This window comes from Microcaecilia unicolor, chromosome 7, assembly GCF_901765095.1.
Source record: "Microcaecilia unicolor chromosome 7, aMicUni1.1, whole genome shotgun sequence".
Lineage (NCBI taxonomy): Eukaryota > Metazoa > Chordata > Amphibia > Gymnophiona > Siphonopidae > Microcaecilia > Microcaecilia unicolor.
Window position 1 is genome coordinate 10173267 of NC_044037.1, and position 24745 is coordinate 10198011.

General features: G+C 46.9%; 1 protein-coding gene across 1 annotated transcript in view; it reads right to left on the bottom strand.

Moving 5' to 3' along the window:
* The window catches only part of HEPH (hephaestin), a 93876-nt gene extending 72124 nt beyond the window's left edge, over positions 1 to 21752 (bottom strand). The window contains 5 exon segments of the mRNA XM_030210270.1: positions 567 to 821; positions 8060 to 8239; positions 12897 to 13109; positions 19955 to 20199; positions 21503 to 21752. Of these exon segments, the coding sequence (XP_030066130.1) occupies positions 567 to 821; positions 8060 to 8239; positions 12897 to 13109; positions 19955 to 20199; positions 21503 to 21669 (1060 nt within the window). The 5' untranslated portion in view covers positions 21670 to 21752.
* Positions 21753 to 24745: the final 2993 nt, after the last annotated feature.

The following is a 24745-nucleotide window of genomic DNA, read 5'->3' on the forward strand; positions in this document are numbered from 1 at the left end:
CACACAAAACTCAAAGTATTGGATTTCAGACGTACTGATTTTGGTAAAATGAGGCAATACCTGTAGAAGGAACCGATGGCATCGGTAGGCGTAGGTGAAGTGGAAAATCAGTGGTCCAAGATGAAAGATGCTATAAATATGGCAATTGATCTTTACGCAAGGAAAGTAAACAAAGACAAGAGAAACAGGAAGCCTACACAGTTCTCCAAACAAGGGGAGAGATTGGTAAGCTCGATTCAGGAGAGGGACCTTGGGGTGATGGTGTCCGAAGATCTGAAGGTGAAGAAACAATGCAACAAGGTGGTGGCTGTGGCCAGACGGATGCTAGGCTGCATAGAGAGGGGTATAATCAGCAGAAGAAAGGAGGTGTTGATGCCCCTCTATAAGTCATTAGTGAGGCCCCACTCGGAGTATTGTGTTCAGTTTTGGAGGCCGTACCTTGCTAAGGATGTAAAAAGACTTGAAGTGGTGCAAAGAAAAGCTACAAAAATGGTATGGGAATTGCGTTGCAAGATGTACAAGGAGAGACTGACCTGAACATGTGAGAGTCTGGCTGACTGTGTTACCTTTCAGATGATCATTGACTTGGCAGGTCAGTAGCCAGGTTCCTGGATTCCTAGGGATCATCTCAGCTGTAATGAAGGTTGCCGGAATGAGAGTGACCACATCCGTCATGTGATCCTTGATGGTGAGGGTGTGCCCATGGAAGGACACTGTGTGAAGACTGATCTCGCTATTCATCCCCATTAAATGCCAGGTGACATGTTCCCCTGTGCACATGCTTAGCTCGGGCAGGTTCCCAAATATGTATCCGTTAATAGCTGCAATGGAAAGGTGACAGAGACACAGAGCATAAGTTTGGCCAAAGGTCACAAGAACAATCCAGTCTCTACCCATTTCCTTTTCTGTTCCAATATCACAAGATCATCTTCTCTGGCATTCCCATCACTTCCTCACCACTAAGGATCTTGTGCTTATCTCAGGCTTCCATCTATTTTCATACATGTTTTGGCCTTCACCACCACCACCCCTAAGAGTCTGGTCTATGCATTCATCACCTTTTCTATGAATAAATATTCAGATATCATCCCTAAGGCTACACCTACCAGCTTCGTAGCATGATCTTTGTTCTAGAACTTTCTCTTCATCAGTACAGAGTTTGCTTCTTATTCTTCAGACCTTTGAGGTATCTGAATCTCTCGTCAAGGCCTCTCCCACTGCTCTATATGTGCAGAGATAGATATTCCAAATGATTTATGGGAAAGGGGATGAGACTTGATATACTGCCTTTCTGTGGTTACAATCAAAGCAGTTATATTTGGTGGTACTTAACCAGATCGTGTTACTGAATATACCCGTTAGCACCCAAGCTGAAATCAACTATTTTGTGAGCAGTCTGGAGGCGGAGTCAGCAGGTATCTGGTTAAGTGACAATAGTCAGCATTTAACCAGATAAGTCAACCAGATAAATTGGACTGCATGAAACAAATCCCTATCTTTATCCAGTTTAACTTATCCTGTTAAGTTCTGAATATCGCACTTAACTGGATAAGTGTTATCTGGCTATGTATAACCAGATATTCAATGTCGGTGTCCGGACATGGCTCAGCATTGACTATCCAGGATACTGCTGGCAGTGGCCAAAAGAAACCTGACCATCGCCAGCTGAATATTGATCCCATAGATCCTAGGTCATTAACGTCTCGCTATATTGGCTAAAGATGCAGACTCTGCCCCAATTTGGTAATTCTTTTTAGAGTGCTGTTATCTAAGAAAATCGGTCTACTCCAGAAGAGGTCTTACCAATGATTTGTAGAGCCATGTTATCACCTTTTCATAACTGGTAGGTTCATTCCTTTGGTTCTGGCCACTACATCATTACACTGGTGCAACCCTGAGATCAGATGTGACCATCCTAAAATCACTTTCCAGACGGAACATCAGTGCTCCCCTCCCCCTGCTGTGCCCCTTTTCAGAGTCATCATGGAGCTGGTTGATATTTGGGCTTGTAGGCAGTCTTCTAGTCTTGTGCTTTGCATTTCTGTGTCCTGAGTGGCTCTGCTGGAACCAGCCCCCTTGGCCTGGGGTATTTTTCCCCTTGTTCCTGACTGGGTCATTGCCTCCTGTACTGTTTCCTGTTCTCTGCTCCTCGGTCCAGGTATCCTGTTTCCTGAGTCTTGTCCCTTCATCTTGATTCCTGAACCTGAATCCTTGCTCCTGAGGTCTGTGATTCCTGCTGGTCCAAGTTTCTAAATTCTAGTCCTGTCCTGGTACTATCCGCCTTTCATGTGCCCTGCCATTTCCCTCATGTGAACCCCGTCTGTGTAGAATGCTGCTGAGTTTGCTTTGCTATTCTAAAAGGTAAAGCACTAGTTCAATTTGCCATTGAGAAACTCTGTGGACTCGACACGCTCCTGCCATAGAAAATGTTTTTCCATCATAGGGGCCATGAGGTCACCTATGTCCCATCTGGGGTCCCATACCACATTCTGTTGTCTGGGCAAGATCCTGTTGGTGGCTTAAACCAGAGTCAGACCCAGATTTAAGGATCAGGGTCAACCCTACACATCAAGGATTGGCTGGGGCTTAGTTATGAGGAGTTACTAAGAAGAAGAAAGATCGAATTACATTCAAAACCTGCACCTTAGATCATAAAGAGGGGCATAATCGAACGAAAACGTCTATCTCCATGGGCGTTTATCTCCGAGAACGGGTCCGTGAAGGGGCGGACTGAACCGTATTTTCGAAAAAAAATAGACGTCCATGTTTTATTCAACAATGTGTGAGCTGGGCGTTTTTGTTTTTCAGTGATAATGGAAAATGAAAGCGCCCAGCTCAAAAACGAATAAATCCAAGGCATTTGTTCGTGGGAGGGGCCAGGAGTCGTAGTGCACTGGTCCCCCTCACATGCCAGGACACCAACCGGGCACCCTAGGGGGCACTTTTACAAAAACAAAAAAAAAGGTAAAAGAGCTCCCAGGTGCATAGCACCCTTCCCTTGTGTGTAGAGCCCCCCAAATCCCCCTCAAAACCCACTGCCCACAAGTCTACACCATTACTATAGCCCTAAGGGGTGAAGGGGGGCACCTACATGTGGTTACAATGGGTTTGGGGGGCGGTTTGGAGGGCTCCCATTTACCAGCACAAGTGTAACAGGTGGGGGGGATGGGCCTGGGTCCACCTGCCTGAAGTTCACTGCACCCCCTAATAACTGCTCCAGTGACCTGCATACTGCTGCCAGGGAGGTGGGTATGACATTTGAGGGTGAAAATAAAAAGTTGTGAAACGGCATATTTTGTGGTGGGAGGGGGTTTGTGACCACTGGGGGAGTCAGGGGAGGTCATCCCCGATTCCCTCCGGTGGTCATCTGGTGGGGGGGGAGGATGGGCCTGGGTCCACCTGCCTGAAGTCCACTGCACCCCCTAATAACTGCTCCAGTGACCTGCATACTGCTGCCAGGGAGGTGGGTATGACATTGGAGGGTGAAAATAAAAGTTGTGAAACGGCATATTTTGTGGTGGGAGGGGGTTTGTGACCACTGGGGGAGTCAGGGGAGGTCATCCCCGATTCCCTCCGGTGGTCATCTGGTCATTTAGGGCACTTTTTGGGGCCTTATTTGTGGAAAAACAGGGTCCAGGAAAAGTGCCCTAAATTCTCGCTAAAAACGCATATTTTTCTTCCATTATCGGCGAAAGGCGCCCATCTTTGATCGCCCGATAACCACACCCCAGTTCCGCCTTCACCACGCCTTCAACACACCCCCATCAACTTTGTCCGCATCCGCGACGGAGTGCAGTTGAAAACGTCCAAATTCGGCTTTCGATTATACCGCTTTATTCGTTTTTGTGAGATAAACGTCTATCTCCCGATTTGGGTCGCAATATAGGCGTTTTTCTTTTTCAATTATAAGCTGGAAAGTCATTCATGGCGAGGCCCCATCATATATGTCAGATCTAGTAGATTTACCAGCAAGAAATGCAAAAACTTCATCATGCACTTTATTAAACCTCCACTATCCCAACTGCAGAGGACTTAAATACAAAGCATTACATGCATCCAGCTTCTCCTACATCTGCACGCGAAAATGGAATGCATTACCGAATGCCATAAAAACAACGCATGATCTGATAACTTTCCAGAAACTGTTGAAGACCAACCTGTTTAAAGAGTCTTATGAATTGAATCCTTCATAAAAGACAACTTCAAAACTACACCAGAACAAATCAATCTTGAACTCTTAGTATTAGGTCACTTTAATCGCATTATTATTATTGTATGTCATACCTTGTCCTTGATCTGATATGCCTGATATGAATTATTTATTTATTTACTCCTTATTTTTCTGTTATTTACTATGTACCTTAATTGTATTAATAATCTGAATTTCTTATCCCGTTAATGGCGATCGCCATTGTGGCACAATGTAAGCCACATTGAGCCTGCAAATAGGTGGGAAAATGTGGGATATAAATACAGCACATAAATACAGAAACTGGGAGATGGCAGAGCCTGCATGCCTGGCACAGAAACTCTCCCTGCACTGGCAACCCCTGTCTGGTAAGATTTTTAAAAATGTTCTAGACAACATGCACTGTGTGGCCTCAGGCGAAGCCCCTCTGTCTCCCCACCTCTCACTTTATATGTCTGTAGCAGGGAGACAGGAACTGTAAGAATATTTCCTCTTTATTTAAATTTGATTATTCACTTTTCCTCAATGAGATTGAAGGGGGGCAGACTCAAGAAAAATGTCAAGAAGTATTTTTTCACGGAGAGAGTAGTGGATGCTTGGAATGCCCTCCCGTGGGAGGTGGTGGAAATGAAAACGGTAACGGAATTCAAACATGCGTGGGATAAGCATAAAGGAATCATGTGCCGAAGGAATGGATCCTCAGGAGCTTAGTCAAGATCGGGAGGCGGGGCTGGTGGTTGGGAGGCGGGGATAGTGCTGGGCAGACTTATACGGTCTGTGCCAGAGCCGGTGTTTGGGAGGCGGGGCTGGTGGTTGGGAGGCGGGGATAGTGCTGGGCAGACTTATACGGTCTGTGCCAGAGCCGGTGGTTGGGAGGTGGGGCTGGTGGTTGGGAGGCGGGGATAGTGCTGGGCAGACTTATACGGTCTGTGCCAGAGCCAGTGGTGGGAGGCGGGACTGGTGGTTGGGAGGTGGGGATAGTGCTGGGCAGACTTATACGGTCTGTGCCAGAGCCGGTGTTTGGGAGGCGGGGATGGTGGTTGGGAGGTGGGCATAGTGCTGGGCAGACTTATACAGTCTGTGCCAGAACCGGTGGTGGGAGGTGGGGCTGGTGGTTGGGAGGCGGGGATAGTGCTGGGCAGACTTATACGGTCTGTGCCAGAGCCGGTGGTGGGAGGCGGGACTGGTGGTTGGGAGGCGGGGATAGTGCTGGGCAGACTTATACGGTCTGTGCCCTGAAGAGCACAGGTACAAATCAAGGTAAGGTATACACAAAAAGCAGCACATATGAGTTTATCTTGTTGGGCAGACTGGATGGACCGTGCAGGTCTTTTTCTGCCGTCATCTACTATGTTATGTTACTATGTTAAATAAAGAAAATGGTTTGCAGCATCCCAAAAGCTAACTAACTTGCTTGCTATGACACTTCCTCCAGGCACCACCCTTATTACCAAATAAGTCTCCAGTTCTAGCTTGCTGCTTAGTAGCTTCTGTTCCAGCCTTGTGACCCTGCTCATTTGTTCCAATTCCAGGCCTACAGTTCTACTGTGCTTCCCCCCCATTTCTCCACTATACTGACCCGCCTGCCTGCCTGCCGACTCCAGTAACAAACCTGCTGCCCTCTTCCAGCTGCTCCTGGCTTTCTGCATTTGATATGAGAGGTTTTTTTTAGTGCAGATTTGCAGTAAATAGGGCAAGATCCTATATAAGGCGCCTAATAAATCTACACGGTAAACATTTTTCCCTAAGCATATTCTGTAAGCGGCGCTTAGATTTAGGTGCAGTACACAGAATACGCTTAGTTGATATCCCAGCACCTAAAACTATGCGCCTCCATTTACACCAACGAAAGCATGGCGCAAATCCTGGTGTGTACATTTAGGCATAGAGGGTCATATTCTATAACTATGCTCCCATTTCCATGCCCCTTTTGAGCTGCACACATTAGAATTTAGGCGCAGTTCATTACGGAATATGCTTAGCGAGTTGTGAGCGTAAATTCTAATTATTGCCAATTAGTGCTCATTATTGCTTGTTAGGTGCTGTTACCAATGCTGATTAGCTTGTTAAGCCAATTAAGTTACGCACATTGTTATAGACCCCTGATGGCGAACCTATGACACGCGTGTCAGCACTGACACGCGTAGCCATTTTTGATGACACGCGGCGCCGCCGCAGTGTGGTCCGCCCTCCCTCCTCGCTCCCGGAAACTAACCTTAAAGCCTCCTTTCACGTCGCAGCAAGCAGCAGCAGGGCAGGCCACTCGTTCCTTCCGTGTCCTGCCCTCGCCTGACGTAACGTCCGCGAGGGCAGAGCACAGAAGGAAGGAGGAGAGGTCTGCCCTGCTGCTGCTTGCTGCAACGTGAAAGGAGGCTTTAAGGTTAGTTCTGGGCCCGGTAGCAGGTGGAGGGGGGGCCCAGCGACCTCGGGTGGGCAGCGATCTCGGGTAGGGGGGGCCAGGGGGCGGTCCTAGTAGATTTTTCTCGAAGTGACACACCACCCGAGTTATGCTCGGTTTTTTCGCGAATTTTAACACACCAAGCTCAAAAGGTTGCCCATCACTGTTATAGACTATGCCTGGATTTCGGCGTAGATCTCTAGGCGCGCTATATAGAATCTGGCAGACAGCGTGCATCTGTGAATCTATCTGGAAACTTCTGTGACCCCTGATGAAGGTTTTCCAAAACTTGGCTGGGTTGGGTCTTGTTTCCATTAAAGTCGCATTGTCGTTTTGTCTTGGATCACTGCTGTTGTTTTGCTGTTTGTTTTGGATTCTGCGGCGGTTTATCTCCTGTTTTGTTTCTGTTTCAGTTTAAGGGGCCCTTTTATGAAGCAGAGGTAAGCACTAACATATGCTTACAACAACTTAAAATGGCATACTGTGGGGTGCACTGAGGCATCCTGCGGTAATTTTTGCAAGTGTCTGCAAACTGCAAGGTAAAATATTTTTTAGTGGAGGGAGTGTGTCTGGGGTGGAGAGTGGGCCCATCTATGCACATTGGTTAGAGTGTTGGCATGGCCACATGCTAACTGATTATTACAGATTTATTTATTTGGATTTTGCTCACACCTTTTTCAGTAGTAGCTCAAGGTGAGTTACATTCAGGTACACTGGATATTTCTCTGTCCCAGGAGGGCTGACGACCTAAGTTTGTACCTGAGCCAATGGAGGGTTAAGTGACTTGCCCAAGATCACAAGGAGCAGCAGTGGGATTTGAACCGACTGGTGCTTTAACCACTAGGCCACTCCTCCACCCCAAAGAATCTTGTTACTCTTTGGGGTTCTACATGGAATGTTGCTACACTTTGAAAATTCTGCATGGAATCTTGTTATTCTTTAGAATTCTAGAATCTTTATTTATTTAGATTTTGCTCACACCTTTTTCAGTGGTAGCTCAAGGTGAGTTACATTCAGGTACTCTGGATATTTCTCTGTCCCAGGAGGGCTCACAATCTAAGTTTGTACCTGAGGCAATGGAGGGTTAAGTGAATTGGCCAAGATCACAAGGAGCAGCGGTGGGATTTGAACTGACCACCTCTGGATTGCAAGACCGGTGCTCTAACCACTGGGCCACTCCTCCACTCCATTTAGCACATGAGTCCCTACTGCCTATAAAATAAGTGTCGATAGTGGCTCATGCGCCAATGGGAAAATTAGCGCATGACCACTAATGGAAAAATCTGAAATTCGCCCATTTCACCCCTGCAGAATGGCTCTAGTGCATGGGAAAGACCTGCGTAAGGTTGCTCTACGGCCAAGTTTTTACCACAGTTTTTTGAAAGGGCCCCTAAATGACATGCAATGACACAGCATATGTCATTGACATTTCCCATATCACTGCAAAATGACAGCCCATCCCCGCTGCTCACCGTGCATCCTGTTGCTTTCCTGGAATGCTGTGTCTTCCTTATTCACAGAGTCGGGGTTTGAGCAGAAAGAGGCGATGTTCTGATCCAGGTACCAACTCAGATTCTCATCCACGACAGTGAACATCAGAAGGAACTCTGCAGCTACGTCACGACGGCTGAGAGGAGAGCCACTCAGCACTCCTACAACGGGAAGAAATGCAGAACATTTTCAATTATGTTTCACTATTCATCAAGAAACCCTTACATAAGTACATAAGTATTGCCACATTGGGACAGATCAAAGGTCCATCAAGCCCAGCATCCTGTTTCCAACAGTGGCCAATCCAGGTCACAAATACCTGGCAAGATCCCAGAAAAGCTCAATACATTATATGCTGCTTATCCCAGAAATAAGCGGTGGATTTCCCCCAAGTCAATTTAATAATGGTCTATGGACTTTTCCTTTAGGAAGCCATCCAGACCTTTTTTAAACCCTGCTAAGCTAACTTCCTTTGTCACATTTTCTGGCAACGAATTCCAGAGTTTGATTACACGTTGAGTGAAGAAACCTTTTCTCTGATTCATATTAAATTTACTACATTGTAGCTTCATCGCATGCCCCCTAGTCCTAGTATTTTTGGAAACATGAGATGAAACTACAGTGTAGTAAATTTAAAATAAATCAGAGAAAATGTTTCTTCGCCCAACACATAATTAAACTCTGGAATTCGTTGCCGGAGAACGTGGTGAAAGCGGTTAGCTTGGCAGAGTTTTAAAAGGGGTTAGACGGTTTCCTAAAGGACAAGTCCATAAACCACTACTAAATGGACTTGGGAAAAAATCCACAATTCCAGGAATAACATGTATAGAATGTTTGTATGAGAAGCTTGCCAGGTGCCCTTGGCCTGGATTGGCCGCTGTCGTGGACAGGATGCTGGGCTTGATGGACCCTTGGTCTTTTCCCAGTGTGGCATTAATTATGTAGTTATGTACTTAGTAAACAAATGATTCATGTTTACCCACTCCACTCATTATTTTATAGACTTCTATCAAATCTCCCCTCAGCCATCTTTTCTCCAAGCTGAAGATCCCTAGCCGCTAAGTCTATGGCTGACGGTAAGGTCAGACACCCAAAATGGACAAGCGGCAATTTTGATTTTGCCGCACGTCCATTTTCGGCAAAAATTTTTAAAAAGGCATTTTTGGTGCGTGCATTGAAAAATATTTCTGCACCCGCCCAAAACCCGCACCTACATTACCGCAAGCCACTTTTTACCGTGGCTTAGTAAAAAGGACCCCAATGTGATTTGAAGAACACAATACACTATACTCTGTTTCCTCTCTTAAGGGTACCCTTGGAAACACAAATGTGGGGAGGGAGGGGGTGGCCTAGAAATTGTTCTAATAATAGGAGAAAAAGAGGGAGACTCACAGGGGCACTGAAAACTTGGTTACTTGATTGGCTTTTCTTGATTTACTCATGTGTTAAGGATCACAAGGGGTCTTTGCTCATTTTGTATGGGCAGCAGTGTTTTCACGGCAAGAACACAAAGAAAAAGTTCCACTGATGATCGTAATATAGTTCTTTAAAAATCCTCTTCATCCCACTGAGCACAAACAAAGACTATTTAAAATTTAAACAGAGCGGTTGCAAGAATGAAATGAAAGTGTTGTGAAGAATCTTTTATAAGAAGATCAATGCATCATAGAAATTTGAGCAACCTTGTTTAACAATTCAGAAGCTTTTTGAAATAAGACGATCGGTTAAATGTTTTTGCACTAATGTGTTACTTTGTGCTGTCACACTGGGTTTTGCATTTCTGAGGGGTGATAACAGTAGGCCATTTTTTGGCGTAGCTGGTATGTTCTTACACCACAGTCTATGTGGGTGGAATCAAGGACAGCCTGCCCCTCGCTGTCATCTTCTAGTGTTAGATGTAGAAAGGAGAAACCTGTGATGGGGATCATTTTGGGGATATCAGATTTCAGCAGGAGTCTACAGCTGGACATTTAATAACTTCTTAATGGACGTCCCCCGGAATAACAGTTCACAGAAGAGAAGGTTAGTTAGAGCTATGTGTCACCTGGGTATCTGTCCAAGTCATTCTCTACCCCAGTGTTTCCCAAGTCCATTCCTGGTTTGATTCCTCCTCAAGATATTGCAGAGCGGCTGTCTGGTCCTCTCTGCATTCTTTTGTGAAGCATTATAGGATTGATGTGCTCTTTTTAATTTGCTGCGAGCGTCAGCAAAAAATATGGCATTGGTTGTGGGAGCTCATCGGGCTCTTTGGCTTCGAGGTTGGGTCACAGATGCGGCCTCTAAGTCCAAGTTGTGTTCTCTCCCCTTCAAGGGTTCTATGCTGTTTGGGGAAGAGCTAGAGAGGATGCGAGTTTTGATGCGGCAAAACTCGCATCCTCTCTAGCCTGCACACCAATCCTATAATGCTTCACAAAAGAATACGGAGACATCATGAGGAGGAATCAAACTACTTTCAGCCCAGGAGGAAGCCACCCCCCCCCCCCCCCCGAGTAGAATGCGCCTTAAGTACTGAAGGCACCTCATGCCCCTTGAGCAAGTATGCCGAAGAAACTGCCTCTTTCAACCATCTGGATATCGTTGCTTTAGAAACTGCAGCACCCAAGCGTCTTGACCAGTCTGGAGGGTCGCTGAGGAAGTATGCACTTGCCACGTGGCCATTTCAGAGGAAACACTTATTGCCCCCCATTGAGGTGGCGGTCAGGGCTTCCGCACTAACTTGGTAGTATACGGGTAGCGTGCAGCACTGCCCAATTACTGCCGGGTAACCTTGGTGGTAAAAATATGGAAATAAATTTCCATAGCAGGGGAAGTGGTGCATGCTGTGGGTGGAATTACCGCCAGGCTGCTGCGGTAGCCCAGTGATAGTTCTGGATTGGCGTACGCAGTGCTTTTTTTGTGCCGGTACGCAACGGTACGGCGTACCGGCACCTTTTTTTGCCCCCCCCCCCCCGCGACACTGCGGGCGAGTCCTGCACTTAGTTGTTTTTTTTTTAAGACTCAGAACGCGCGAACGATGCAGCCGGCAGCGATTGAAAGAGGCTGTCTGGGCTGGCGTCTGCGTCGGAGCTTCCCTCACCCTCTGCGAGTCCCGCGAAACAGGAAGTTGTAACAACGAAGGTGGGACTCGCAGAGGGTGAGGGAAGCTCCGACGCAGACGCCAGCCCAGACAGCCTCTTTCAATCGCTGCCGGCTGCATCGTTCGCACGTTCTGAGTCTTAAAATAAAAAACTAAGTGCAGGACTCGCCCGGAGTGTCGCGGGGGGGGGGGAGGATTGGGGAGAGAGGGAAAGAGGGAAACCAACAGAGGGAAGGATTGGGGAGAGAGAGAAAGAGGGAAACCAACAGAGGGAAGGATTGGGGAAAGAGGGAAACCAACAGAGGGAAGGATTGGGGAGAGAGGGAAACCAACAGAGGGAAGGATTGGGGAGAGAGAGAAAGAGGGAAACCAACAGAGGGAAGGATTGGGAAAGAGGGAAACCAACAGAGGGAAGGATTGGGGAGAGAGGGAAACCAACAGAGGGAAGGATTGGGGAGAGAGGGAAAGAGGGAAACCAACAGAGGGAAGGATTGGGGAAAGAGGGAAACCAACAGAGGGAAGGATTGGGGAGAGAGAGAAAGAGGGAAACCAACAGAGGGAAGGATTGGGGAAAGAGGGAAACCAACAGAGGGAAGGATTGGGGAAAGAGGGAAACCAACAGAGGGAAGGATTGGGGAGAGAGAGGGAAACCAACAGAGGGAAGGATGGGGAGAGAGAGGGAAAGATGGAAGGATTGGGGAGAGAGGGGAAAAACAGATGGAAGGATGGGGAGAGAGAGGGGAAAACACAGATGGAAGGATTGGGGAGAGAGGGAAAAACAGATGGAAGGATGGGGAGAGAGAGGGGGAAAAACAGATGGAAGGATGGGGAGAGAGAGGGGGAAAAACAGATGGAAGGATGGGGAGAGAGAGGGGGAAAAACAGATGGAAGGATGGGGAGAGAGAGAGGGAAAACGGAAGGATGGAGAGAGAAAGAGGGAAGATGCTGGATGGAAGAATGCAGAAAGAAATAGGGGAGACACTGGAAGGATGGGGAGAGAAAGCAGAGCTGCTGGATGGAAAAGGGGAATAGAGAAAGACTGGAGAATAAGAGGAAGGGGCATGGGGAGAACAAGGGTGAGGAAAAGATGAAAAGCCACAGGTAGATGAAGGAAATTAAAGAATGGATAGTAAGAATGAATTAAATCTAGACAGAGAGAGAGCCTGAAAAATATTGAAGAAAGCAAAGAAAAAGGAGACAAAAATGACAAATGGCACAGAAGAGTTAAGCGAAAACAAAGGAAAGCAGAATCACAGACTGGAACCAATATGGAAAGAAAAACAGTCACCAGACAACAAAGGTAGAAAAAAATCATTTTATTTTCATTTTAGTGTTTGTAATATGTCCAATTTGAGAATTTACATTGGCTGTCTTATTTTGCACTGGGTATACTGGAGCTGTAAGAGCTTACAGAGATTATTTATCATGAAAAAAAATCACGTTATTTTTTTCTCCTATAGTACTATAATATTTTCAATGATGTCTGTTTATATGCGCCATGGCTGGTATAGGGGGTGTGGTTAATGTGGGTGTGGCTATCATAGGGGTGGGGCCATATGTGGTGACCCCGCCCATAATGAGTACTGGCACCTTTTTTTCTACAAAAAAAGCACTGGGCGTACGACAATAGTAAAAGAGCCCCCTAAACTCGCACTCTCTCTCTTCTCTCCCATTCCTTCACCCAGAGTCTAATCAGCCACTGATGCTTCTGAGTATTTCATAGGTTTCTCTTGTCACATTACCTTTTTTGCAGGTTACTAGTGGGCCTATCAGTCCAGAAGCGATATCCCTTGGCATGTTGATGTGAGAATAGTAGACCCAGGCGAGGCAGTTTGGATCATCGGCAGTCGGAGCATGGTCTTCAGTCACTCTCCAGGTGTATACATGACTCTGGCCTGGGGACACAGCGCCTCCCATTTTCTTATTTCCAGAGGTCATATTGGGGTACAAGAATCCTGTAAGAGATGAAGCAGTTCCAGGAGTGTTGAGCTCAGCAGAATAAAAATTAGTTTTCTTTTATTGTTTTCTTTGTTTAATTTGATGAACCGATCATTTGGTAGTATTGGTCAGGGCTTAGCCTGGTGGCTCAAAACAGTTGTTACATTTCTGTAGGTCTAGATTCTGTAGTATTGGAAGACTAATAAAACAGGCCCGTTTCTGACACAAATGAAACGGGCGCTAGCAAGGTTTTCCTCGGAGTGTGTATGTTTGAGAGAGTAAGAGAGTGAATGTGCGAGTGTGTGTGTGTGACAGAGAGAGAGTGAGACTGCTGGATGCGAGTGTATCTCCTCTGTCCCCTCTCCAGCCACCCAGTGATTCTACTTTTTCCCTTGCCCCCTTCCAGCCACCCAGCGAGTCTTCTCTGTTCCCTGCCCCCCCTCCAGCCACCCAGCGATTGTCCTCTCCCCTGCCCCCCCTCCAGCCACCCAGCAATTGTCCTATCTCCCCTGCCCCCCCTCCATCCACCCAGCAATTCTCCTGTGCCCCATAATCCCCCTCTAGCCACCCAGTGATTCTCCTTTTTCCCTTGTCCCTCCCTCCAGCCACCCAGCAATTCTACTCTCTCCCCTGCCCCCCAGCCACCCAGTGATTCTCCTCTCCCCTGCCCCCCTCCAGCCACCCAGCAATTGTCCTATCTCCCCTGCTCCCCCTCCAGCCACCCAGCGAATCTCCTCTCTCCCCTGCCCCCCCCTCCAGCCACCCAGCAATTCTCCTCTCTCCCCTGCCCCCCTCCAGCCACCCAGCGATTGTCCTATCTCCCCTGCTCCCCCTCCAGCCACCCAGCGAATCTCCTCTCTCCCTGCCCCCCCTCCAGCCACCCAGCAATTCTCCTCTCTCCCCTGTCCCTCCCCCAGCCACCCAGCGATTCTCCTCTCTCCCCTACCCCCTCCAGCCACCCAGCAATTCTCCTCTCTCCCCTGCCCCCTCTCAAGCCACCCAGCAATTCTCCTCTCTCCCCTGCCCCCCTCCAGCCACCCAGTGATTGTCCTATCTCTCCTGCTCCCCCTCCAGCCACCCAGCGAATCTCCTCTCTCCCCTGCCCCCCCCCCTCCAGCCACCCCTCCACTTTAATCAGCATATATTAAATTCCCGGTGGGGAGAAAGAGAGAGAGGAGAACCTGGAAGTGGAACCCATGGATATCTCAGCTCTTGCCAAAGTGAAAGGATGATAGTCACATCTGACACTACAATCATCATACAGCTGACTATTGAATACATACTACAAACTGTATTTCATAAGACTCCTGATGAAGGCGTGTTTTGATGCCGAAACACAGCTGTGTCGAGTCAGAGTCAAGTATGTCAGTGTTTTCGATTGAATAAAGATTTGATTTTCTACATACGTCATCTCCGGTTTCTTGAGAAGAGCCTACCTTTCCTACTCCTTGCTTTGTGGATGTCTATGTGGCCAGTCTACTAAGAATGCTGACTCCCCCCCCCCCCCCCCCCCCCCAAATATCCCAATGTCTTCTTTTTCTGCATTTTTCCCTTGGATTTTTTTTTTTTAATGGTCCATAAAAGATAGACATACTGAGCACAAAAACATCTAGCAGCCGGCCATTTTCAAAACAAAAGATAGACATTTTTCTGCTTCGAAAATCGCTATATTCTCCAGTAGTAGAAGAATTTTATGTTAAACTGTACCTGCTGTACACTACCTTGGGTGAATCTCTTCGTAAAGATGGTTAATCAATCCCATTAAATAAAATAAGCTATTGAGAATGATGAGGAAATACAGAAGAAGGCCTGACAGGGGACCTTAAATCAACCCTGGGGAAAGGAGTTGTACATCTAACTGAAGTTTTGGCTTTAGAGAGAGCAAAACAGGGACTTGCTTAAAAGAAGACCAAACATGGCTGAAACAAAAGCACAGACCCGTGAAGCTAAGTTGCTATTTTTGACATTTTGAAATAAGATAAGACATTGAGGGCCAAGGTTAAATAATTGAATAACAATTAAAAGAAAGATTTAAAAAAATAAAACGTTGTAAAGGGAGGTGGAGGTTTTTATGACTGATGATGCCCGCGATTACAGTTTGGTCTTTAACCAAACACAAAAGTACAAAGGGCCTTTCAAGGTTAGGGCATCAACTCAGAACTTTATTTATCAGACCCGACACAGTCTGTGTTTCGGTGAAACCGCCTGCATCAGGGGTCTTACAAATGTGAACAGGTTCAATTATAGCAACCCTTTAAAGGAGAATGACAATTCTCAGGTCACTAAAAAACGCCAACAAAAGTCGCGAATGAGTAAGAAGAGACACATTTGTAATCAGCATTGGTGAAGTTTGTAGTTTCACACCAGGTCGTTTTCATTGCCCCTGATGCAGCCTATACGCTGGGGGGTGCCGCGCGCCTGTCGGCTCTTCGTTTTCATGCTCCCATTGCCCCAGAACAGGTTACTTCCTGTTCCGGGGCAGAGGGAGCATGAAAATGAAGAGCCGGCAGGCGCGCGGCACCCCCCCCCCCCCCAGCGGCATGCACCCGGGGGGGGGTTCTTTCGCCAGTGGATCGGGGGGGAGGGTTTCGCTGGGGGGGGGGGGGCGTCGCGCTGTTCCGGGGGGGCGCTGCACCCGGAGGGGGCGGGGCGCATCGGCGATCCGCCCCGGGTGTCAGCCCCCCCTAGGAACGCCACTGAATCACACTTCTTTTTTTTTTTAACAATGAGCCCTCCAGGTGTAGAAAAATACCCACTCTAATGAAATATATAAGCCACCTGGAAGCCTGAAGGCTACTGAAGTGTGTACATTCAGGTACAATAGCTATTTTTCTCTTCCTGGAGGGCTCACAATTACAAAACCAAAGAGTTAAAGTGGGATTTGAACTTGGGTCCCTTGGTTTACAGTCCACCGCATTAGGCTGCCCCTCTGCTCTGCATGGACGTTGCCAGTGGCGTACCGAGGGCAGGGCGGTGGGGGCGGACCGCCCTGGGTGCAGCTCGTGAGGGGGTGCTGCCATGGATGTCTTCCTCCCCCCCCCCCCCCCCCCCGACTGGTGCGGTACTGCTGTCTTTAACCCCCCCCCCCCCCCCGGTGCGGTGCTGCATGGGTGTCCTTCCCCCCCCATCCATCCCCTGACTAGTGTGGTATCACTCTTCCCCTTCTCGCTCAACGCCCGCTCCACTCCTGCACGTCTTTAAACTTCGAGGCTTCTGGCAGCAGCATCCGCAATGTAAGCGCTGCCTTCGGCCAGCCCTGGAACCCTTCTCTGGACAGCGTCCCGCCTACACAGGAAGCTGTATAGAGGGTGCTTCCGGGGCAGGCATAAGGCAGCGCTTACATTGCGGATGCTGCTTCCAGAAGCCTCAAAGTTTAAAGACGTGCAGGAGTGGAGCGGGCATGGAGTGAGGAGGGAGAGAGAGATACCACACTAGTCCGGGGGGGGGGGGGGGGAAAGCGGTGTCAGCCAGCCAGACCAAAGGGAAAGGGAGGTGGAGAGAGGAGGGTGTGATGCCACATCTAAGGGGAAGAGGGGGTGGAGACTGCGATGCCAGACCTAAGGGGAAAGGGTGGTGGAGAGAGGAAGGAAAGCAATGGCAGGGGAATGGGAAAAAGGGGGGGTGGAGAAAGGAGTGAGAGTGATGCTAGTCTAAGGGAAGCAAGAAGGGGAGGGAAGAGAAAGGTGGGATGCATGAGGGAGAGGAGACTGGGAAAAAGCTGGATCAGGGGAGGGGGAGAACAGGATGTAGTACTATGAAGCAGGGGAGAGAGATACTGGCCCTGGATTTGGAGTGCAGGAGAGAGGGAAGGGTGAAGAACATGGGAAGGGATGGGGACACAGAGCAAATGCTGAATATGGGGGAATAGGGACAGAGACACAGAGGGGAGGTTATGGATAGGAGAGAAGGGGAGTAAGAGGGGATGACAGTGAACATGGAGAGAAAAAAATCAAATAGACAGGAGATAAGCAGAAGATGGACATGGATGGGGAACAGAGAGTGGAGAGAGAAAGACGGCGAGAAGGGGCGATGCTGGGATGCATCATATAAAAAGGAGAGAGGGAGGCACATGCTGGATAGAAGGGAAAGAAAAGGCAGGCAGTGGATGGAAGGGGCAGAGAAAGCTGGCAGACACCATATGGAAAGGGGGAGAGGGCAGACAGTGGATGGAAGGGAGAGAGAGAAAGAGAGCAGATGCTGGATGGGAGGGAGAGAGTGAAGAGAAGACGAGGAAAGCAGAAACCAGAGACGACAAAGGTAGAAAAAAAGATTGATTTGCTTTAGAATAAAGTAGTACTGTGGCGATAAATAGAAAATGAAAATAAGGTGATCTTTTTGTTGGACTAATTTTAATACATTTTTGACTAACTCAGAGACCGAAACCTCCATCCTTAGGTCAGGACAGGACTGTAACAGCAGTATACTGTACTGACCCGAGGAAGGAGGTTTTGGCCTCTGAAAGCTAATTGAAAAATGTATTAGTCCAATAAAATTGTATTATCTTGTTTTTTGTTTTATTTCTATTTGCTAATTTGTAAAGTGGTGATTGGTATTTGTCAGTTTTTCAAATTTATGTCTGCTGTCTTTATATTTTGCACAGTACTAGGGGTCATGCATCACTGTTTCGATGGTGTTGCATTGTATGCGGGATCTGGCCTCTTAGGGGTTCAGTTTAATTTTAGTTTGCTGGTTACTTATTCTATACTTGGTGAGAATGTATCAGTGTTCTATATTTGTGAAAAAGACATGGTTTTCTGTTGGCAGAATCATTTTTACTAATGTCTTGGTTAGTTTTACAATGGGGTGTATTGATGTTCTAGTGCTCACTGCAGTGTTTAAGATGCTGCCTTTCCTAGATACACCCTTGTTGTGTGACTCTTAGATTATTACTAAAAAAATAATATTTTCATATAGAGGAGGAGGTGTTAAAAAATGATCGGCCCCAGGTGTCAAATACGCTAGGTACGCCACTGGACGTTGCTTAGCCATTTTATAAGAATTTTGCTATAGAGACATCTATGTCCCTTATTTCACCCCACCTTCCCCGTTCAAAATTTTGATGTTTCAGTTTGTAAAATGGATGATCATGCTGGATGTTTCCAGCCCATGAACATCCATCTCACATGTTTTCTAACAGGCTGTATTATCCTGTTCAAAAATACATGAGAGATGGACATGCAAAATTCGCCCCTTCCTCTCTGAGCACACCACCCGAACTCTCATCCACTCTCTCATTACCTCTCGCCTTGACTACTGCAACCTACTCCTCACTGGCCTCCCAATTAGCCATCTATCCCCCCTTCAGTCCGTTCAGAACTCGGCTGCACGTCTTATCTTCCGCCTGGACCGATATACTCATATCACCCCTCTCCTCTAGTCACTGCACTGGCTTCTGATTAGGTACCGCATACAGTTCAAGCTTCTCCTACTAACCTACAAATGCACTCGATCTGCAGCCCCTCCTTACCTCTCTACCCTCATCTCCCCTTACGTTCATACCCGAAACCTCCGCTCACAGGATAAATCCCTCCTCTCAGCACCCTTCTCCACCACCGCCAACTCCAGGCTCCGCCCTTTCTGCCTCGCCTCACCCCATGCTTGGAACAAACTCCCTGAGCACATATGCCGGGCCCCCTCCCTACCCATCTTCAAATCAATGCTCAAAGCCCACCTCTTCAATGTCGCCTTCGGCACCTAATCACAACACCTCTACTCAGGAAATGTAGACTACCCCAACTTGACATTTCGTCCTTTAGATTATAAGCTCTTCTGAGCAGGGACCGTGCTTAGTTATTAATTTGTACAGCGCTGCGTAACCCTAGTAGCGCTCTAGAAATGTTAAGTAGTAGTAGTACATCCGTTTGGGACGTTCTGATCTGGACATCTCTATTCTGACTTGGATGTCCTTTCAAAAAGGCCCCACCAGGGCTGCCGAGAGGGGGGGCAGGGGGGGGGACAAAATTCCCCGGCCCCAGGCCTCCAAGGGGGGCCCGGTGCCACAGTCTAACCCGCCCGCCCTCGGCTCCATCGATTGACTGCCACCGGGCCGGGCCTCCTCCATTCAAATCACAGCGCCTCACCACCTCGCTCCGTGTGAAAGCGCAGCAGCGGCGGTCTGCAGATTGCTTCCCTTCGGGCCTTCCCTCCCTGCGTCCCGCCCTCGTCTGACGTAACTTCCACGAGGGCGGGACACAGGGAGGGAAGGGAGGCGATCTGCAGACTGCCACTGCTGCGCTTTCACACGGAGCAAGGTGAGGCGCTATAATTTGGATTCAGGGGGCCTGGCCCGGTGGTGGACGGAGGGGGGTGGGTGGAGGGGGGGCAGCGGCAACGGCGACAACCTCGGGTGGGGGGCGGCCTTGCTCGTGCCCGGCCCAGTCTCTCGGCGGCCCTGGGCCCCACCATGTTTTTATATGTTACTATATACTTCACCTGCTCGTAACCTTTATCTTGTCTTCCTCTCTTCAATAGTCCCTTTCCCTATGTGTCCTTCTGTCTGTCCTACCCTTATTGGTTCTGTCTGTCTGTCCTGTTTTAGATTGTAAGCTCTTTTGAGCAGGGACTGTCTTTTCTTCATGTTCAATTGTGAAGCGCTGCGTACGACTGGTAGCGCTATAGAAATTATTTATACTTATTCCTTGACTAGATCTGCAGGAGACAGAGATGGACTCGGGGCTCACCTGAAAATCCTTTCTGCAACGGGCTGAGTATCTCCAACACTTGCTCATGTATTTGACTGGGGAGGATGTTATTTTTCAGAATAGAAGCTACAGATTCTCCTGGCCATGCAAACAACCCTATTCAGCCGTATTGTCACAGTATTATTTATTGTTACATAAATCCGCTACAGCTGCCTCTTTACCTTCAGACTCTTTCTCATAGGAGACGCCATGAGGATGTATGTTGAACGGCCTGCTGGCGAAATTCTTCAGGTGCACTGAAATGACATCACCCACCTCAGCCCTTAGGATGGGTCCCAAAAACCCCAACCAGGCAGGCTTTAGGACCTCCACACTGTATGTCTCATCTGTGTACTGCTTATAAACTGCCTTCCAGTAAATGTTCCCCACCTTGTTCAGTCCCTGCTGGAGGAACACAGTGGCTTCTCTGTTAAATAAAACAGGAAAGGTTATGAAGGTCCATCGGGCATGCTTTCAATTCATGATACACCTTAGGGTGAGTTATCAAATCAGTTTACTTATTGCAATCAAATCAGCTTATATATTATATACAGGTACTTATTATGTACCTGGGGCAATGAAGGGTTATGTGATTTGCCCAGAGTCACAAACAGCTGCAGTGGGAAAAGAATCAAGCCTAGTCCCCATTACCATATTTCTACCCCCTGTAATCACTATCCTCCTCTCATTCATTTCCTTGCCACCCTCCCCTTGATCTCTCCCACATGGTTCCACCATTCCCAATGTCTCCCTCCCTCACTCTACCCTTGTAGCCCAGCATCTACTTCCTCTTTCTCCCCTCCCCACCCTCGTAGCGTGACATCTCTCTCTCCCTCTCCCTTCCACTCCACCCCCTCCCAGCATATTCCTGTCCCTTCTCTCTTCCCTCATGGTTCAGCATTTCTCCCTCATACCCATAGTACAGCATCTCTCCCCTACTCCCTTCTGCCCCTAGATCTCCCTCCTTCTCCCACTTCCTCCTGTGCAGCATCTCTCCTTCCCTCTTCTCTACCCTCTCGACTAACATTGATCCCTCTCTTTTTCCTCTTCCTTCCCTCCCATTGTCCAACATCTCTCTCTCTCTCTCTCTCTCCCTTGTATCCGTCTAACATCTCTCTCTCCCCCATGCAGGATCTCTCCATCTCTCCTTCCCCTCACCACCATGTCCAACATTTCTCCCTCTCTCATCCCTGTTTTCCCTGTGCAACATCTCTCCCTCCATCCCCTCCCTCCCAGGTCAAACATTTCTTCCTCTCTTGTCCTCCACCCTTCCTTTGTAGTATCTCCTCCCTCCCTCCCTCCCTCCCTCTCCCCTACTTTACATCCAACAATTCTCCCTCTTTCCCTCTCCCGTGCAGCATCTCTCCCTCCCTCCCCCCATGTCCAACAATTATTCCTGTACCCCATGTCCAACAATATTTCCCTCTCCCCACCACCCCCCATGCAGCATCTTTCAAGGAATCACTGTCAGCATGTAAGAATTGCTGCTGCTGCTGGCTGAACCAGACTTTTCTTTGAGGAATCTATCCAAACCTTTTTTAAACCCTGTTAAGCTAACTGCCTTTACCACATTCTCTGGCGCGTGTCCCCTAGTCCTAATATTTTTGGAAAGAGTAAACTAGCCGCCATAGTTCGGCATGCCTGCTTGTTATTTGCATGTACATCTCTGCTATTTCATAAGAGCCCCTTTCTGAAAGTAAAACAAACGAAGCCTAAAAGACTGAACTTACGAGTCCTCTGTAGTGTTGAGGCCCATGATGACATTTTTCCCTGATGGCGCATAATCCCATTCCACTTCACGGATTCCCAGATAATAGACTCTCGTGGTTCCTTCCGTTAAGCACAGTAAGAGCAAATGCACATAAACTAGAGTCTGATAGAACTGCAGTGTCCCCATCCAACCAACTCTAAAGAATGGTGCGTTCTGGAGTCATAGGTAGATGGGGAGGTGGGTGTTTCTGTGAAATTCCTGCCCTATGACTAGCTGGTTAGAGAGAGAGAAAGAAAAAGACATGTTAGACGTTCTGTTCTGGGGGAATCCCAGTCAGTCAGGTTTTCAGGATATCCGCGATGAATATTCTTGAGTAAGATTTGCACGCACTGTCTCCACTGCTTGCAAATGAATATTCATAAGTTAGATTTGCACGCACTGTCTCCATTGCTTGCAAATGAATATTCATAAGTTAGATTTGCATGCACTGTCTCCACTGCTTGTAAATGAATATTCATAAGTTAGATTTCCATGCACTGTCTCCATTGCTTGCAAATGAATATTCATAAGTTAGATTTGCATGCACTGTCTCCACTGCTTGCAAATGAATATTCATAAGTTAGATTTGCACGCACTGTCTCCATTGCTTGCAAATGAATATTCATAAGTTAGATTTGCACGCACTGTCTCCATTGCTTGCAAATGAATATTCATAAGTTAGATTTGCATGCACTGTCTCCACTGCTTGCAAATGAATATTCATAAGTTAGATTTGCACGCACTGTCTCCATTGCTTGCAAATGAATATTCATAAGTTAGATTTGCATGCACTGTCTCCACTGCTTGCAAATGAATATTCATAAGTTAGATTTCCATGCACTGTCTCCATTGCTTGCAAATGAATATTCTTGAGTAAGATTTGCATGCACTGTCTCCACTGCTTGCAAATGAATATTCATAAGTTAGATTTCCACGCACTGTCTCCATTGCTTGCAAATGAATATTCATAAGTTAGATTTGCATGCACTGTCTCCACTGCTTGCAAATGAATATTCATAAGTTAGATTTGCACGCACTGTCTCCATTGCTTGCAAATGAATATTCATAAGTTAGATTTCCATGCACTGTCTCCATTGCTTGCAAATGAATATTCATAAGTTAGATTTACATGCACTGTCTCCATTGCTTGCAAATCTAACTCATAAATAGTCATTAAAGATATCCTGAAAACCTGACTAGCTAGAGTTCCCCAAGGACAAATTTGGTCACCACTGAGATAAACAAGGTCAAAATCACAAACAGATCAGATTCTCTCCCTAGATAATAATAAGGATAACCCAAAACATGCAGTGAATTGTTGTACTGGCACTCTCACTTTTTTTGAAAAAAATAAAAGAGGAAAAAGACCTCATACAACTGTGGCAAACCACTGTATATGAAACCGGACCGCTGTGTCAGCTAATCCACATGCACACCGTTAATACATTAATCATCGGTCAAAGAAACCTCCAATGTTGCTCAAAAATTGAAGCGTGCAAACAAAATGAAACAAAGAGCTGGTCACATCCAAAACAACCTTCAACACATTAGTGTCATGCGAAAACAGTCACAAAAAGTGAGCGCTTATCTTTTTTTATTCAATTTACAAGGTATTTCAAGATTATACACTTGAATAAGAAAAGTAAATATTTCTAAAGAAAAAACATTTTACAATATAATATGAAAAAAAAATAATAAGAAATATATTACTCAAGTCCACTAGAGTGAGGATCCAAGAAACATTTCTCAGGAGGCATCCAAGGAAAAACTATTATTAGACAATTCAATTAACACCAAGAAAAGACAGTGAATTATCTTATTTTACTCCTGTTGTGTTTTTAGAGGCTATGAAAGATGTTAATTGTGAGGGTTCTGAAAAAAAAACATATTTTATCAAATTATGTCGAATCACACATTTGCAAGGAAATCTTAAATCAAATACAGCACCTAATTGAAGAACTGCTGATTTTAACAAAAGAAATTGTCCTCTTCTCTTTTGAGTCTCTTTCGAAACATCTGGGAATAAATCTACTTTTAATCCAAGAAACAATTTATCTCTGTTTTTAAAAAACAGTCTAAATGGCCAAGCTTTATCTGGTGATAAGAAAACAGCAAAGCAAACGATCTGCAAACTCCAAGATGGAGGGAGAAAAAAAGCAGATCAATCAAAGAAAATAGTTTATTGAATGACAACCAAATAGACAAATCAGCCCGACACTGGCCGTGTTTCGCCCAACAGGGCTGCGTCAGGGGCTATAAAACAAAATAGCATAACATTTAAAAACCACAGTTAAAATAATAATAAAGATTATGTATAGACTGACAAAATATGTAAACTAACAAAATATTTAAAAACTACCGCAGGGCCCTTTTCCCCACAATTCAGTAAAAAGAGCCCAATATGGGGTGCAAAGAAAACATACTAAAATCACTGCAGACCACTGAAAACATGGCAGCGAGATTGATATTCAAAAAGTCAAAATATGAAAGAGTAACCCCCATTGCTTGTAATGCTACACCAGCTCCCAATTAAAGCCAAATTATTTTTCAAAACTAGCACTCGGAATGTCTCCTGAATACATGTCAGATTTGATCGAGTTATCAACAAGAAATGTGAGTCCTGGAACTAGAGGTTATTTTACTACTTCATTTGCCCAACTGTAGAAATTTACAAGTCTATTTATACCAGGGGCGTATCTGCGTGGGGCCACAGGGGCCTGGGCCCCCGCAGATTTCGCCCTGGACCCCCCTACCGCCGTCAACCCGCCTACCGCCGTCAACCCTTTCCCCGCCTACTGCCATCACCTACCCCCGAGATCCGCTTCCTCCTGCCGGTTTTTTTAAATATTGCTTCAGCTGGCGGGGGACCCCAACCCCCCCCCCCCCCCCAGCCCAGCCGAGGTCTTGTTTAAGTTCTTCATCCTCATGCTGTGAAAGCTGGATCCCTCCAGCGGGGGAGGGTTGACGGCGGTAGGGGGGAGGCGGCGGCCAGGGGGGGCTATAATGTGCCCCCTCACTCTAGCCCCTGCCCCCCCTACCGCCGAACCTCAGATACGCCCTTCTGCTATTTGGGTTCTAAAGGGTGGAATTCAGTTCCCAAGGACACAAGAAGCATTACAAATGACCTTCATTTCAGAAAAGAATTAAAAACCTACCTTTTCAAGAAATGTTATGGTTGGTGAATCTGTAACTTAACGTTCATTACTGCTATGCAACTGTTCAA